The sequence below is a fragment of the Zosterops lateralis genome, assembly GCF_965231275.1.
Source record: "Zosterops lateralis genome assembly, chromosome: 1".
Classification (NCBI taxonomy): domain Eukaryota; kingdom Metazoa; phylum Chordata; class Aves; order Passeriformes; family Zosteropidae; genus Zosterops; species Zosterops lateralis.
This window is the reverse complement of record NC_139762.1, coordinates 110,001,719-110,014,450: the sequence shown is the minus strand read 5'-3', so window position 1 is coordinate 110,014,450 and position 12,732 is coordinate 110,001,719. Positions and strand designations below refer to the sequence as shown.

Genomic DNA, 12,732 nt, shown 5'->3' with positions numbered 1-12,732 from the left:
TTAACCACACTCTGTTCCAGTGCTGACTTTGTCCAGTAGTGCCTGACACAATGGCTGTAGAGCCATACTTGAAACTTTCTGGAAGATTTTCCAATTATCACATCTCTCTCCATGGCAATGAAGTCGAGAACACTAACAGAGATAGACCGCTAGCATTTACAGCACTGTCTTATTAGTCCTGGCTTGGTTTAGACAACACACTGGGTGGTATTCTAGTAGCTGGTTTATATTAGTGTTGCCTTAGCTGAGAAAGATACATCACTTGTAGAAAGAATAAAAAATACTACACACACACACACACAAAAAAAAAAAAAAAAACAAAACCAAAAACAAACAAAAAAAAAACACCAAAAAAACCCCACAAAAAACAACCAACCCTTTGTGCACACCCTCCTTATGATGAAAGGAATCAAGGTTGAATGTAAGGTGTCACTGTAACAATAAAAATAAAATTCAGTGCCCATATACAAACCTTAAGACATTTAAAACATTATTTTTTCGTTTTTTTTCATTGTGTGCCACGTATTTACTCCCTTTTCCTTTTTTATTACTAAGGAAATGAGGAAATTTTCATGAAAACAAGAGCTTATATTCTTAAAAGTTTGTCAATTCCTGCTTATATTTTTCTGTTCTGAAGGGATCGGAGCCTTCTGTACAGGGTACCGTAATTGCTTCCAACTCAACGAGCTGTGATGAATAAGAAGCAGGAACTTTTAAACAAAGACCCTGTTTTCATGCAAATATTCTCAGTAATAAAGCATAGAGTAAAAGAAATATGTGAAGTTATGTTTTGCAGAACTGCTACTTAAAGCAAAGCAGCTTTGTAGAATGAAGCCAAGTCTGGATTTTTCTAACTGCATGAAGGGGAAGTGAGTTTGAGCATTTTCTCAAGGGATTCCAAATGTCGCCGAAGAAGATTGTTAAAAAATAAAGACAGAATACATCCCAGTATGATTCTCATCGGCATCATCAACATCGCTCTATGTGAAAAGATCCTAACTAGAACTATGACACTATTCCCACATTTTATGAATTCATTCTCACATTTCTTTATAAACCTAGAAACATACAGCCTCTTTCCCCCAAATATTTAGCAAGTAGGTTCTTATAAGCTATCTCTGAGTCATTGCTTCAGTTTACCACCTCTTAATTTTCTAAAATCAGCAGTAACTTAAGAAAAATAAAGAAAAATACTGGAACTGGAAACAATTTGTAGAAAAAAATTATACTGAACTATTATAAAAAAATTATACTATTAATAGTTTAGGCTTTGCTCCACAATAGCTCATTCAGTAGATAAATCAAAACTTTGACAACCTTCATCCATCTGAAGTTTTCATACATTAGTACTACCAACTAATATCCTGTAGTTTCTGACCTCCTAAGCAGCAAATATCTTGGAATTAAGGATACCTTTCCAGAGTGGTCCTTTGCCAGTGATATTAGTAGGTAGAATGGTGACTATTTTCTCCTCAGGGAAGCTGTGTCACAGCAGAGTCCTACCTCCCAAAATGCAATCAGGTGACTGATTATCGAACCACTCAGGAGGTTCTCTCATGTACGTGAGACCAAAGGAAGAGAGCACAGTCAAGCCCATGCAGTGTGTGAACACTGGCTTCTACCTCCACAAGCATTAGGGATTGCAGTGCTCATTGTTGCTGCCATCACTGGGCTGCAAAGGACGCCACAGGACACTTCCACTGAAATTCTCTCCAGAAGAGAGGAAAAGCACTACCAGGTACGTAGTTGAAAACAAACCATTTGGAGCTGCAGTTTCTTTATTCCTCAGCACATCTTCTGTCAGTTCCACATGGATGATTTTCAGTCTGCACAGAAATGGGCTTTCCATCGTAACTCATGGACATGGCAAGTCGGAAGTGTCAAAATAATTTTTTCTCGCTGTGTCAATGAACAAAAAACGCAAGAGACAGGAAATTCATATCCTCAAAGGCTACCCTTAGCCATCCAGTAACGCCATATCAAGCAGTGTGCTGAAACATGGTGCATGTTTTCCAAACACCCCTCTATGGCAGAAGTCAGATGACAGATTTAAGCCAAAAAACTACTCTCTTTTTTTCAGCAAGTTTAAAAAACTTGAAAATGTCTCTCAGCTTTTTCCATGGACTCAGTTCCATGTCACTGCAAGATTGTAATTTCATCTAGAAACACTGGTAACTCCAATGAGAGACATCAGGCCCCATTCTGCCTGTCTTCACTTTCTATTGCCAGTGGACTTGTTAGAGGTGATAATTCAAAAAATACAGTATTTATGATATTCATGATTTACTTTAAACCTCTTTCACAGCTTGATGCACATGAGGCAATTCAAATCGCCAAAACTCTGTTTTGCAACTAACACTTCATTCCACTGAATGGAAACGTTCACACATCTTTTGGTGGTGTATTGTTTCAGGCTGGCTGAAGAGCAAGAAAGCCAGCAAGGCACGGACGTGGTGTCTCCACACCAGAGGAGAGAAACTTTCATTTTCTGGCAGAGGCAAGTGAGTTCTGCAGAATGCAGAGCACAGAACTGCCTCAGTCCATGGCATCGAAGGACCAACACAGTCCCTCTAGCCAAGGATGCCACGGGAGTTTGAGTTTTAGCTGAGTTACAGAGTGTCTGACAGGAGGAGGGTATGTGCAAGAGCTTTTCATTGCTAGGAGATTCCAGACTGTGTTATTAAACTCAGTTAAATTTGATTCAAAAAACCCACCCCAAACCAGACAGTGAACTTAACCCCATGTAATTTTTCTTATTTAAATATAATCTGATAGTACTACTTTCAGAGTATCAGAAGATCTCAAAATGGGAGATTAAAAATCTGCACTCTAAATTCACAATCTGAATTCTGCTGAAGTTACTATACACACATAATCTGTATATATGTATATGTAATAAGTACAGGTTATGCAAATACACTCTACAATGTATATTTTTATGAAAGTGAAGCCATGTACCAGGCAATTGACCTTCTTTAGATCACCAGTTGTTTATAGTAAGCATAATTTTTGTGTGATCCATTGTCTGGCGAGGTGGGTGGGGTTCCAGGATGCACCGGAGACTTCTGGCCAAGTGATTCCTGGAAGCAGTCGTGAAACATCCATAACTTTCATCCACACGAATCAAAACTCTTAACTGTAAAACAGAGAAAGAAACCCAGCTGCATTAAATATTACTTGACTTCCTACTCTCCATCCCCACTTCACACCACAGATAGTTTTTCACCTATATTTATTTCACAAGGGCAGGTAGTGGTAGGACAAGGGAAAATGGCCTTAAGCTGAAGACTTAGATTCAACCTTAGAAAGAAATTCTGTACTATGAAGGTGGTGATCCACTGGAGCAGCTTGACCAGAGAGGTTATGGGCTCCCCATACCTGGAGGTGCTCAAGGCCAGGTTGGATGGGGTTCTGAGTAACCTGGTCTAGTGGAAGGTGTCCCTGCCCATGGCAGATGATCGCTAAGATCATCTAGTTAAGATTGTTAAGATTCCTTCCAAACCATTCTGGAATTATATGATTCTCTCTCCTGCCTCAAAACAGTTTGAAAAAAAAAAAATTCTGGGGTTTTTAAGGCATGGTCCAAACTTGACTGAATTTAGGAATGTGTCTCTTCTGAGGAGGCACAGAGTTCTTTACACAATCCAAAGTGATACTCCGGGATATGGAATTATTTTCTGATCTACTAAAACCACTCCTGCTTATTTCAAGCATTTTACTCATCCATGCTATAAGTGTCTGGACCGTCACTCCTGGCTCTGTCACATCTTCCTTTATCCCCTTTGCTTTGTGTGCGTACTTTGGATTCAGTCACAGCACAGTATCAGTGTGATACGGAAGTTACTGAGACCCTCAGCAGGAGGCTGGGCTGAGAACAATTATCTGACAGAATTGTTTAGCAGTGCAGCCCAATCCATGCTATGACCCTTTTTCTAAATGTAGATCTAATGGCACATTAAAGCAATATTACATCTCATAAAGCCTGCTGGGTAAGAGTTCAGCGAGGTTCCCCTTGCTCCCCTTCTGCACAGCAGTTCCTTTGTTACTGCCTCGCCTCCAGAGCCTGTGATAGACGGGAGTCCCGTGCTCCTCTAATACTAAAATTGGGGCTGCCAAGGTAATTTACGGGCCCTGTGGCCAACAAAAAGTCTCAAGCCTCCCTGGGCTATCTCTAAGTCCTACTTTTCTCTGCCCATTGTGCCAGCTTGCCCTCTCAGATCTTACAGATGGCAGGAGGGCTTCTGGCAACACAAACATCCTTCAGAGTGCTGCTCTTAAACAGTGGCCCCAGCTTTGCCTGTGTCTGAGGTGGTGCTTCCAGACAGAAAGCAGAACAGCAAAGACAGGACTGGGGGAAAGAGGGGAAAGAAGGGAAAAGGAAGAGGGGGAGAGAGGACAGGTACATGTGAGCTGGGTTAGCTGGGGAGATGGAGGCTGGATTGAGGCGCTCTGTGCAGGGCCAGCCCAATGGACCAGCATGTCCTGGCTGGGATGTGTGAGGAAGGGCTTCTCCTGGCTCTTAGCACCTTCGGCTTTTGCACTAGAAATTTAGGCTCGGTGTAAACAGCACGACAGCCCGTGGAAGCCTTTTTCTGCAGGACACAGGGGAGTGAAAGCCAAGGGCGCTCGCTACCGCCCAGGTCTGGGCAGGAAAAACACACAGCTGCCTTTCCACTGGGCCCTTCCAGGCCCCGAGTGACAGGATACCCGGACACAGGTGGGATTTCTGAGATCAGAAGACACCCGAGGCACAGCACGGGAAGCCCGCAGCCCTCTTCATTTCAGCGCCCTGAGCCGAAAACGGCCCGTGTTTGGGATGCGGTGGATTTCAGGGAGCGCCGACCGGCGGGGCGGGAGCTGCTCGCTGTTCCCTGCCCGCCGCAGCGCGGGGTGCGGTGCCCTGGCAGAGCCCCCGCCCGCCCCGGGCCCAACGCGCGGCTGCGCTCCCGGGCGGCGCTCCCGGTCCCGGAGGCGGCGGGAGATGCTGGAAGGGGGCGCCCCGGGAGAGGGGTGGGGGGGGCGGGCGGCGGGGGAGGCGGCGGAGGGGCTCGGCTCTCCATTTCCGAGGGAAAGCCCGGCCCGGCGGCGGCCCCGTGTCCCGCAGGGCTCCCCCGGGCTGGCCGCAGCCCCGCAAAGCGCGGTGCCGCCGCTCCCGCTCCGCTCCGCTCCGCCGGGCGGGGGCGAGGCGGCGCAGGGGAGGGATGTCCGCCGGGGGCGCGGAGGCCGGCAGCCCCCCGCCGCGGCCCCGCGCGCCTTTCTTGCTCCAATAAGCAATAATTAGGTGCTCGGCTAATGAAGTGTCAGCTGATCCCCTCGCTCCGTCTGCGCGCGGGGAGGCGGCGGGGGGGGGGGCCGCGCCCGGAGACATCGCCATGGAAACGCTGCCCTCGCCTCTCTCCCCCCCGCCGCATCCCCCCCGCGGGCCCGGGCCGGGTGCGCGCCGTCCCCCGCGGCCCGGCGCGGCGGCGGAGGCGGGAGCATCCCGGCATCCCGACATGGGACAGCGCTGCCCGTCACCGCGCCGCGCCGCCGTCGCCACAGAAACTTTTGTCCCGGCGGCCAATCAGGGCGCGGGGGGGGCGCGGAGCGGCGCTGGGCCCGGCCCGGTTCGCCGCCGCCTGCCCGGCCCGGCCCGGCCCGGAGCGGAGCGGAGCGCAGCCGAGCCGAGCAGAGAGCCGAGCACAGCCGCCCCCAGCGCCGTCCCCGCCGCCCCCCGCCGGAGCGGTGCCCCGGGCGCGGAGGTGCCGCAGGGCGCGGAGCGGGGGCGCGGAGCCGGGCGCTGGATGGCGGAGGCGCAGCGGGCGCGGCCGCGGAGAGGCGAGCAGAGACAGCGGCGCGGCGGAGCCTCTGCCCCCCGCCCAGGGGGTGTCCTGCCTGACGCGGCGGGGAGACCGCCGAGAGCTCCGGCGTGAGCTGAAGCTGTGGCAAAGGGAGGGGAAAAAAAAAAAAATCAGGATTTTTTTTCTTCTTCTTCCCCCTTTACAAAAAGGGGGTTGATGCTCAGCATCCGCACGCAAACTTACTTGAATGCCTTGTAGGCAGTTTAGCCCAGAGAGCAAAGGATAGCCCGCAGCCGAGGAGTCCTGCATGTGTGAGCACCATCATTGCAACGAGAGCCGCCTCCTCTCCTGTACCAACATCCTCCTGGGACTGATCTCTCCTCTGGTCCAATATCCAAGCCTATCTCATATTTATCTGGGTTTTCTTCCTTTCTTTATTTTTTATTTTTTTTTTTTCCTTCCGTCGGCTGGGATTGCTATGTAAATAAACGGAGGAGAATTCCTGAAAGGGCATATGAAAATTCAATGGGACTCAATATGAGGAAGTGAAATTCTCAAAGATCATTTTTTAAAAATTAAAGATTATGTACTTTAAACGCGGATCGGATGCATTAGGCTTAGAAAATAGCAGGTAAGAACTTTCTTTCTTTCCAGTACCTGGATGCCCGGAGCGGGGATATCTGAAGCAAAGCCGCCCAGCCTTGGAATAAAGGGGGAGCAAAGAGCCCAGTGTGCCCTTCAGTGCTTCCTCCATCCTGCGCGCCGAGGCGGCTTCGGGGAGAGGCACAGCCCGCCAGGACAGAGACAGAAAGCTCAGAAAGCCTTCGGAGAAGACAGCTGAGGGCTGCCGGGGCGCACCAGGGTGGGCTTTTTCCTCTTCTTTCTGTTCCTTTTTTTTTTTTTTTTTTTTTTTTTTTTTTTTTTTTTTTTTTCCTCTCCTCTTCTTCACCTGCACTATCCAGGGTGAATCCGGGCGCAGTTGGTGTATGGAAAAGAAGACGGATCTGAGTCAATATGTTCTTTTTTCTTCTCTGAGCCGAGGGATGGGATTTTAATTATTTATCCACCCGAACCCTCTCCGGGTAAGACGCTGCTGGAGCCAGTGGGATAGTCCTGCCTTGCACAATTATTAAAGAGACTGATCACGTACAGTGGAAGGATAAGAGGAACCTCCACCAGATCCGTTTTGCCTCCTGTGGATAAAAAAAAAAAAAAAAATGAAGGAGAACATTGGCACAGTATTGAATTGATTGCTGCCCCCCCCACCCATCCCCCTCCCGACCCCCCACCCCCCCGAGCCACCACCACAACAACGAAAAAAAAAAAAAAAATCCGCTGGGATCTGCCTGCACCGGGACCTCCTTCGCTCCGGCTCGGAGGTGGATGCATTTTTCATGAGCGCCGGGTGAACAGGTGCAAAGTGCGGCGGGGCGGCCCGGCCCCGCTCCCCGGCCCGCGGCGTGTGCGTGTCCGTGTGTCTGCCCGTGTCTGTGTGCCCGTCCGCCTGCCTCTGTGTGTGTGTGTGTGTGTGTGTGTGTGTGTGCGCCCCGGCGTGTGCATGTGTGCGTGTGTGTGTTAGGGGATTATGGAGAGCAGCGACCGGGACATGTACCGCCAGTTCCAGGACTGGTGTCTCAGGACTTACGGGGACTCAGGAAAAACCAAGACGGTGACCCGTAAAAAATACGACCGGATCGTCCAGCTCCTGAACGGCTCCGAGTCGAGCTCCACGGATAATGCCAAATTCAAATTCTGGGTCAAATCTAAAGGCTTCCAGCTCGGCAACTCGGACGAGGTCAGTGGTGGTGCTGGAGGAGGGAAGCAAGTGCTGTACGTGCCAGTCAAAACCACGGTTAGTAGAGAATTGTCTTCCTTGTTCTATGTCGGCCGCTGCAGCCCGCTCCGGGAGCGAGAGGCGCAGGGGGAGCCGCAGCCACAGTTGGCTCCTTCCTCCCTCTTCCCCCAAGTCATCATCACCATGTTGCGTTTGCCTGTCACATTATACACCGCCGAGGTCTTTGTGGCTCCTTTTATTTAAAGCGATCGTGCGCGCAACGCGCCCCGCCGGGCCGGTGTGCTTCTCCCGCTCGTCCTCCTCGTCCCCCCGTCCCCTCCGGGCCGCTGCGGCGGGTTTGGGCTGTGCCATTGTCCCGCCGCCGCTCCGGCCATTGTGCCGGGCCCCGCCGCCCCGGGGATGGATGGATGGATGGAGGGATGGATAGATGGATGGATGGAGGGATGGAGGGATGGAGGGATGGATGGATGGCGCACGGGGGTACCCTGCCTGGCACAAAGCCAGGCGCGGCGCCGGGCGGTGGTTCCCCGGGATATCTCTTGGGGGTTATTTATTTATTTATTTATTCGTTCGTTAGCGTTATTTTTATCCTTTTTTTTTTTATTATTTATTTATTTTCCTTTATTGTTATCCCGCAGCCCCGGCGCCGCCGCCGAGCGGCCGCGAATGTGCCCGGCTGGGCTGGGAAGCGCCGGCTGCGCCGGGAAGGGGCGGCGGGAGAGGAGAGGATGCTCAACAAAGGGAGGACGGGGGTTCCGCATCACCGAGGGAAGGGTGTATTTTGTGACACTTTCTGGGCTGGCAGGAGCCCCCCAGCGCTCCGTTCGATGCTCTGGGGTAGCCTGGCATCCCCGGCAGGCGCTGGCGTTACGGGCTGACAGAGGGAGAGGTATTGTGCTTGGTGGTGGCAGGAGCGACAGATTTTCCTATTTAAGAAGATGGGGACTGTTGGTTGCAAGTAGGTTTTGCCTATTGAACTCTCTTAATGTATCATTATTCTTACTTCCTATGCGCTGGGTCACGCAAGCTAAGCTTCTTTTGTCTGTGCGTGGGGCGGGTGTGGAGGGGGAGCCGAGAAAGGAAACCCGGCAATTAAAAATATTCCTGCCTGGGCATTTGGCTTGGATGAGCAATATTCTCTCTCTCTCTCTCTTTTTTTTTTTTTTTTTTTTTTTTTTTTCTTTCTTTTTTTTTTTTTTTTTTCCTCCTGGAGTGGCAGCTTATCCAGACCTAACGGGGAGGTTGCTGGGTGGCGCAGCAAAGGGAGCTTCTTGGAAAGTATTCTGGGTTGGGTTGTGACGTAGGCTGCCGGGGAAATCTGCCTCTCTTTGCCTTGCTGAAGTCATAAACCTGGGCATTCCCAGGGGCTGCCTTCTATTTGCCCCCTTGTCATCAGCGCCGTCATGGCTGTGAGGAGGCAGAAGTGGGAAATTAATTTTAAGGATATCTTCAATATGAAGATTTAAAGTAAAAGAGAAGCTCTGGACAGGTTTTTTTTTTCCTTCTCTATGGTTTTTATTTACTGAAGTGTTTCAGGTCTGTGTATAGATTCAGATGATTTGGCAGATCTCTGTTTTACTGTTACAAGACTGATTGCTCATCTCTGAGCCCAGACAGTACCATAGATACAATTTATAACAAAAAGGTTGCCTAAAGCAGAAGTCTCCAATTAGCTTAGTATTTTTAAATATCTCTCCTGCTCACTGAAATAATTATTTTGAAGGGCCGGTGGGCAAGATTGTTTATTCCTTAGACTACCTTTTTGACTCCGAGTTCAAAACTGCAAGCAAATTCAGTATTTTTAAAAATGACATTGACTACCCTAAATAAAGAGCATAACCTTAATTTTACATGATGGAATTTAAAAATTATGTGCTTTTCTGGTCCTCTGAAACACCAGACTCAGTGATGATCAGCTTGTTTGTTTTCTTTCACCTTTGCTAGGCCATGAAAGTCTGAAGTCCCACCTTCTATTCTGTTTTCTATTTTAAGAACACAGAATCAATTTTTTATTTTTTCCCACGAGGGATTTCAGTGAGAGGTCGAGCATCTTGCAGGTCTTATGTACATTTGTGGGAATCACACCCTTGGCTGTGAATGTCTCTGTATGCCCATATATATGTATTTATATTCATATAGGAGTAACTCTCTTTAGATAGTTCAGCAACCAAGCAGGAATTCTAATAAAATTGAGACTACTAATGAAATCAAGAAAGGAAAAGTTAGCATGACCTATCTGTAAGCAATTCCTGAATATCTGTATATAACCTGAGCAATGGCATATAAACCTGTTCAGAAGAGGTCCTTTTATGTAGGTACAATTTCCTCCTGCTGGCCATTAGAAATTTGTTGTCCAACATAAATGGGAAAAGGGGATGCTCAGCAGCATTCAGCTCTGAAAAACAAATACCAGCCCCTCTTAAACCCATGAATCTGGTGTTACTATCCCACCACAAAAGGCAGAGGAATATTTAAGCAGACCCACAGGGTGGCAGTGGTTTGAATGAGCTACTGCCAGGGCCAGGGCAGCACTGAAGGCTCAGAAAGAACATGTTTGACAGAGCAGGGATGCAGCCCCTGGTGCAGAGAAAGTCAGTGGCAAAGCTCCTATTGACTTCAGGAGATCTAGAATTTCACACAGATGGGAATGACAAGTTACAAGGGGAAAAATTGGATTTTCATCAGACAGTAATTGTTGGTAAGCCTTAAAAGCCCATTCTCTAATTTCTTTAATTCTTAATTATTATTTAAGAGTTTATTAATTTGTTATAATTTTCCCCTCCCCTCTCTCATGGTTATCTCATACATTTGGGCCTGTCCAGTCCTCAGAAAGAGCTACCAAATGGTAGCAGAGCCCCAAACTGTGAATCTCTCCCTCATCCTTTCCCTCTTTTTGTCCATCACTTGATCTCACCATAGGTAAAAGTAATTTCAATTTAATATTAATCACTGCTTGAGCACTCCCTCTTCAGTAACAGGACGGATGAAATTACAAGTTGGACTCTACAGTTACAAGCTGGTCAAAAATAAGCGAATATTCGAATACTTTGTTAGGAATTATTCTCTCCTTGAAGCTTTAAGATTTGCTGCTCAGCTTTGCTGTCAGCCAGAGAGATTTGCTCCTGATGGTGCTGTAATCCACTGCTGCTGGTAATTAGACATCATTACTGCTGCGTTAAAGGGAAAGAGAGAAGGAGAGAGGACAGGCTGGGGCTAATTAACTACTTGATTCTAATGAAAGAAAGAGAGCCTGATAGCAACTGGGAGGTTGCACCGGAACAGGTTAGATGTACAACACAGACTTAATTGAAGCAGGGTGTCTTGCAGTCTGACAGTAGCTCAGGCTTGGTCTACTTTCATATTCCGTGGGCAGTAGTGCACGAGGTATTATTCTGTTTTTCCCCTTGCCTGGTTGATAAGTAGCTCAAAATCACAGGCCTGTCTTCAATATCAAGTTTAAGCATGCCAGCAAGGAGAATGCATGGATGATTATGTGCTGGCTTAATCTATTTTACGGGTATGGTCTCCTCAAGAGCAACAGGAACAAATCAATTTCTGAATGTTCACATCCCTCTGTGGCCTAGGAGATGCACTTTTGGTCACCAGGCAACAACATTCCCTGCAAAACAGCCATTTTAGGTCCAGAGTGGGACAACACACAGTAAGGTATTCCTGTGTGCTTAAGGTACTCCTGTGTGCAACCTAGCAAGTATTTCACTTCTGTAACTTTTCAGATTGTTTTTGTCGCCACTGTAGGTTTTCTTTCATCAAGCCCAAGGTGCACTTCGTGAAAGCAGTGGAATTATGCCTAGCCTAGACACACTGTATAAATAAAACAGCTTAGGCCAACAAATATACCAAATGGTTGACAGTGTCGACTTTTAATGGTTGATACTCACCAACCATAAGGAGGTATGGAACTAGTATCTCTAACAAGATATCCTTTCTAACTGTATACATGATTTTTTGAGTGTATTTTAAAAAATTATTTTCTGCATAGTTTCTTGAGCTGGAGCTATTTATTGATTGGCAACTTGAGAACAAATTTCTCCTCATCACTTTCCTTTCTCTGGCTTGATGTTGTGTCTGGACACAAATTTGGACCCTAAAAATTAGTCTTGATTTAAAAAGCAGCTATAAAAGGATGGCCTGAGTTGTATCAGCAGACTTTAAGCAGAATTTTCCATTAAAAAAGAAGGGCCAAGATGACTGCAGGATAGCTCTCAAATATAGAATTTACACAGTGTTAGCAAACTAATGGAATACAACCTCTAAGGCCAAGTTCAGATTACTTTTATGTCATTACTAATTTGAAATGACTTCATTGACTTTAATGATATCACAGACCTAATGTATGAATTTTCCTGTGCTTTCTTTTATATTTTACAACTATAAGCAGAGAGTGAACTTTCATTCTGAAACCAAATTTCATTTAGCTTAAATCTTTAGATCCTTCAGAAGGATCTGGTACCTCATGGGTTGCTGCTAGCAGACCAGCAAGGCTTTCTGCAGGTGCAGGGCTGTACTACTGAACCTGATTACAGGATTTAAGGCTTAAAATTATAGACCAGTGAGCTCTAAGGAACAGGCTATATCCCAACCCACCTCTTGTTCTGTTGGACATGAAGAATAGGAGATAGATACATGAGTTTATGTTCCTTGTCTTTTTATATAAATTACTTTGTTCATGAACAATAGAAAAAACAGATTACAACGTAAATAGCTTATAGGTCAAGATTTATCACTTTAAATTATCTTACATTGAAAATTGTTCCTTATTTTAGGGTATTTTGGTAGCAATTTGAAAATAAGCTTTTTTTTTTTGTTTGTTTGTTTTTTTGTTTTTTTTGTTTTTTTTTTTGTTTTTTGTTTTTTTTTGTTTTTTTGTTTGTTTGTTTTTGTTTTTGTTTTTGTTTTTGTTTTTGTTTTGTTTTGTTTTTCTGTGTTTCTACCCATTTTTTGTACCCATCAATAGAAAAAAAAAATATAAAAGTGTTTGTCCAATGTCTGTTGGTAGCTCTGTAGCCTGCTGAACTGCCAGCGCATAATGGCAGTAAGTACCGCAGAAAGGTGATGCTGAGGGTGAGCTATAATTTATCCCAAGGTACGATGCTGTGGGAGTTTTACAGTCCCATTAAATGCACCTTCCAGGCTCAG

General features: G+C 46.8%; 1 protein-coding gene and 1 long non-coding RNA gene across 4 annotated transcripts in view; one reads left to right on the top strand and one right to left on the bottom strand.

The window, feature by feature from the left end:
- Positions 1 to 235: 235 nt before the first annotated feature.
- LOC310912114 overlaps positions 236 to 12,732 on the bottom strand; it is a 219,119-nt gene continuing 206,622 nt past the window's right edge. Inside the window, exon 2 of the long non-coding RNA XR_014590623.1 lies at positions 236 to 377. This is a non-coding gene — a long non-coding RNA (uncharacterized lncRNA). The remainder of the gene's footprint in view (positions 378 to 12,732) is intronic.
- Positions 7,364 to 12,732, top strand: part of NOL4 (nucleolar protein 4) — a gene marked incomplete at both ends in the record, with an annotated part of 188,624 nt that continues 183,255 nt past the window's right edge. For 2 of the 3 annotated variants that reach the window (XM_083866336.1, XM_083866335.1), the window contains one exon: positions 7,364 to 7,632. In XM_083866336.1, the coding sequence (XP_083722462.1) occupies positions 7,366 to 7,632 (267 nt within the window). The remainder of the gene's footprint in view (positions 7,633 to 12,732) is intronic. The other variant, XM_083866337.1, reaches the window with a different exon arrangement.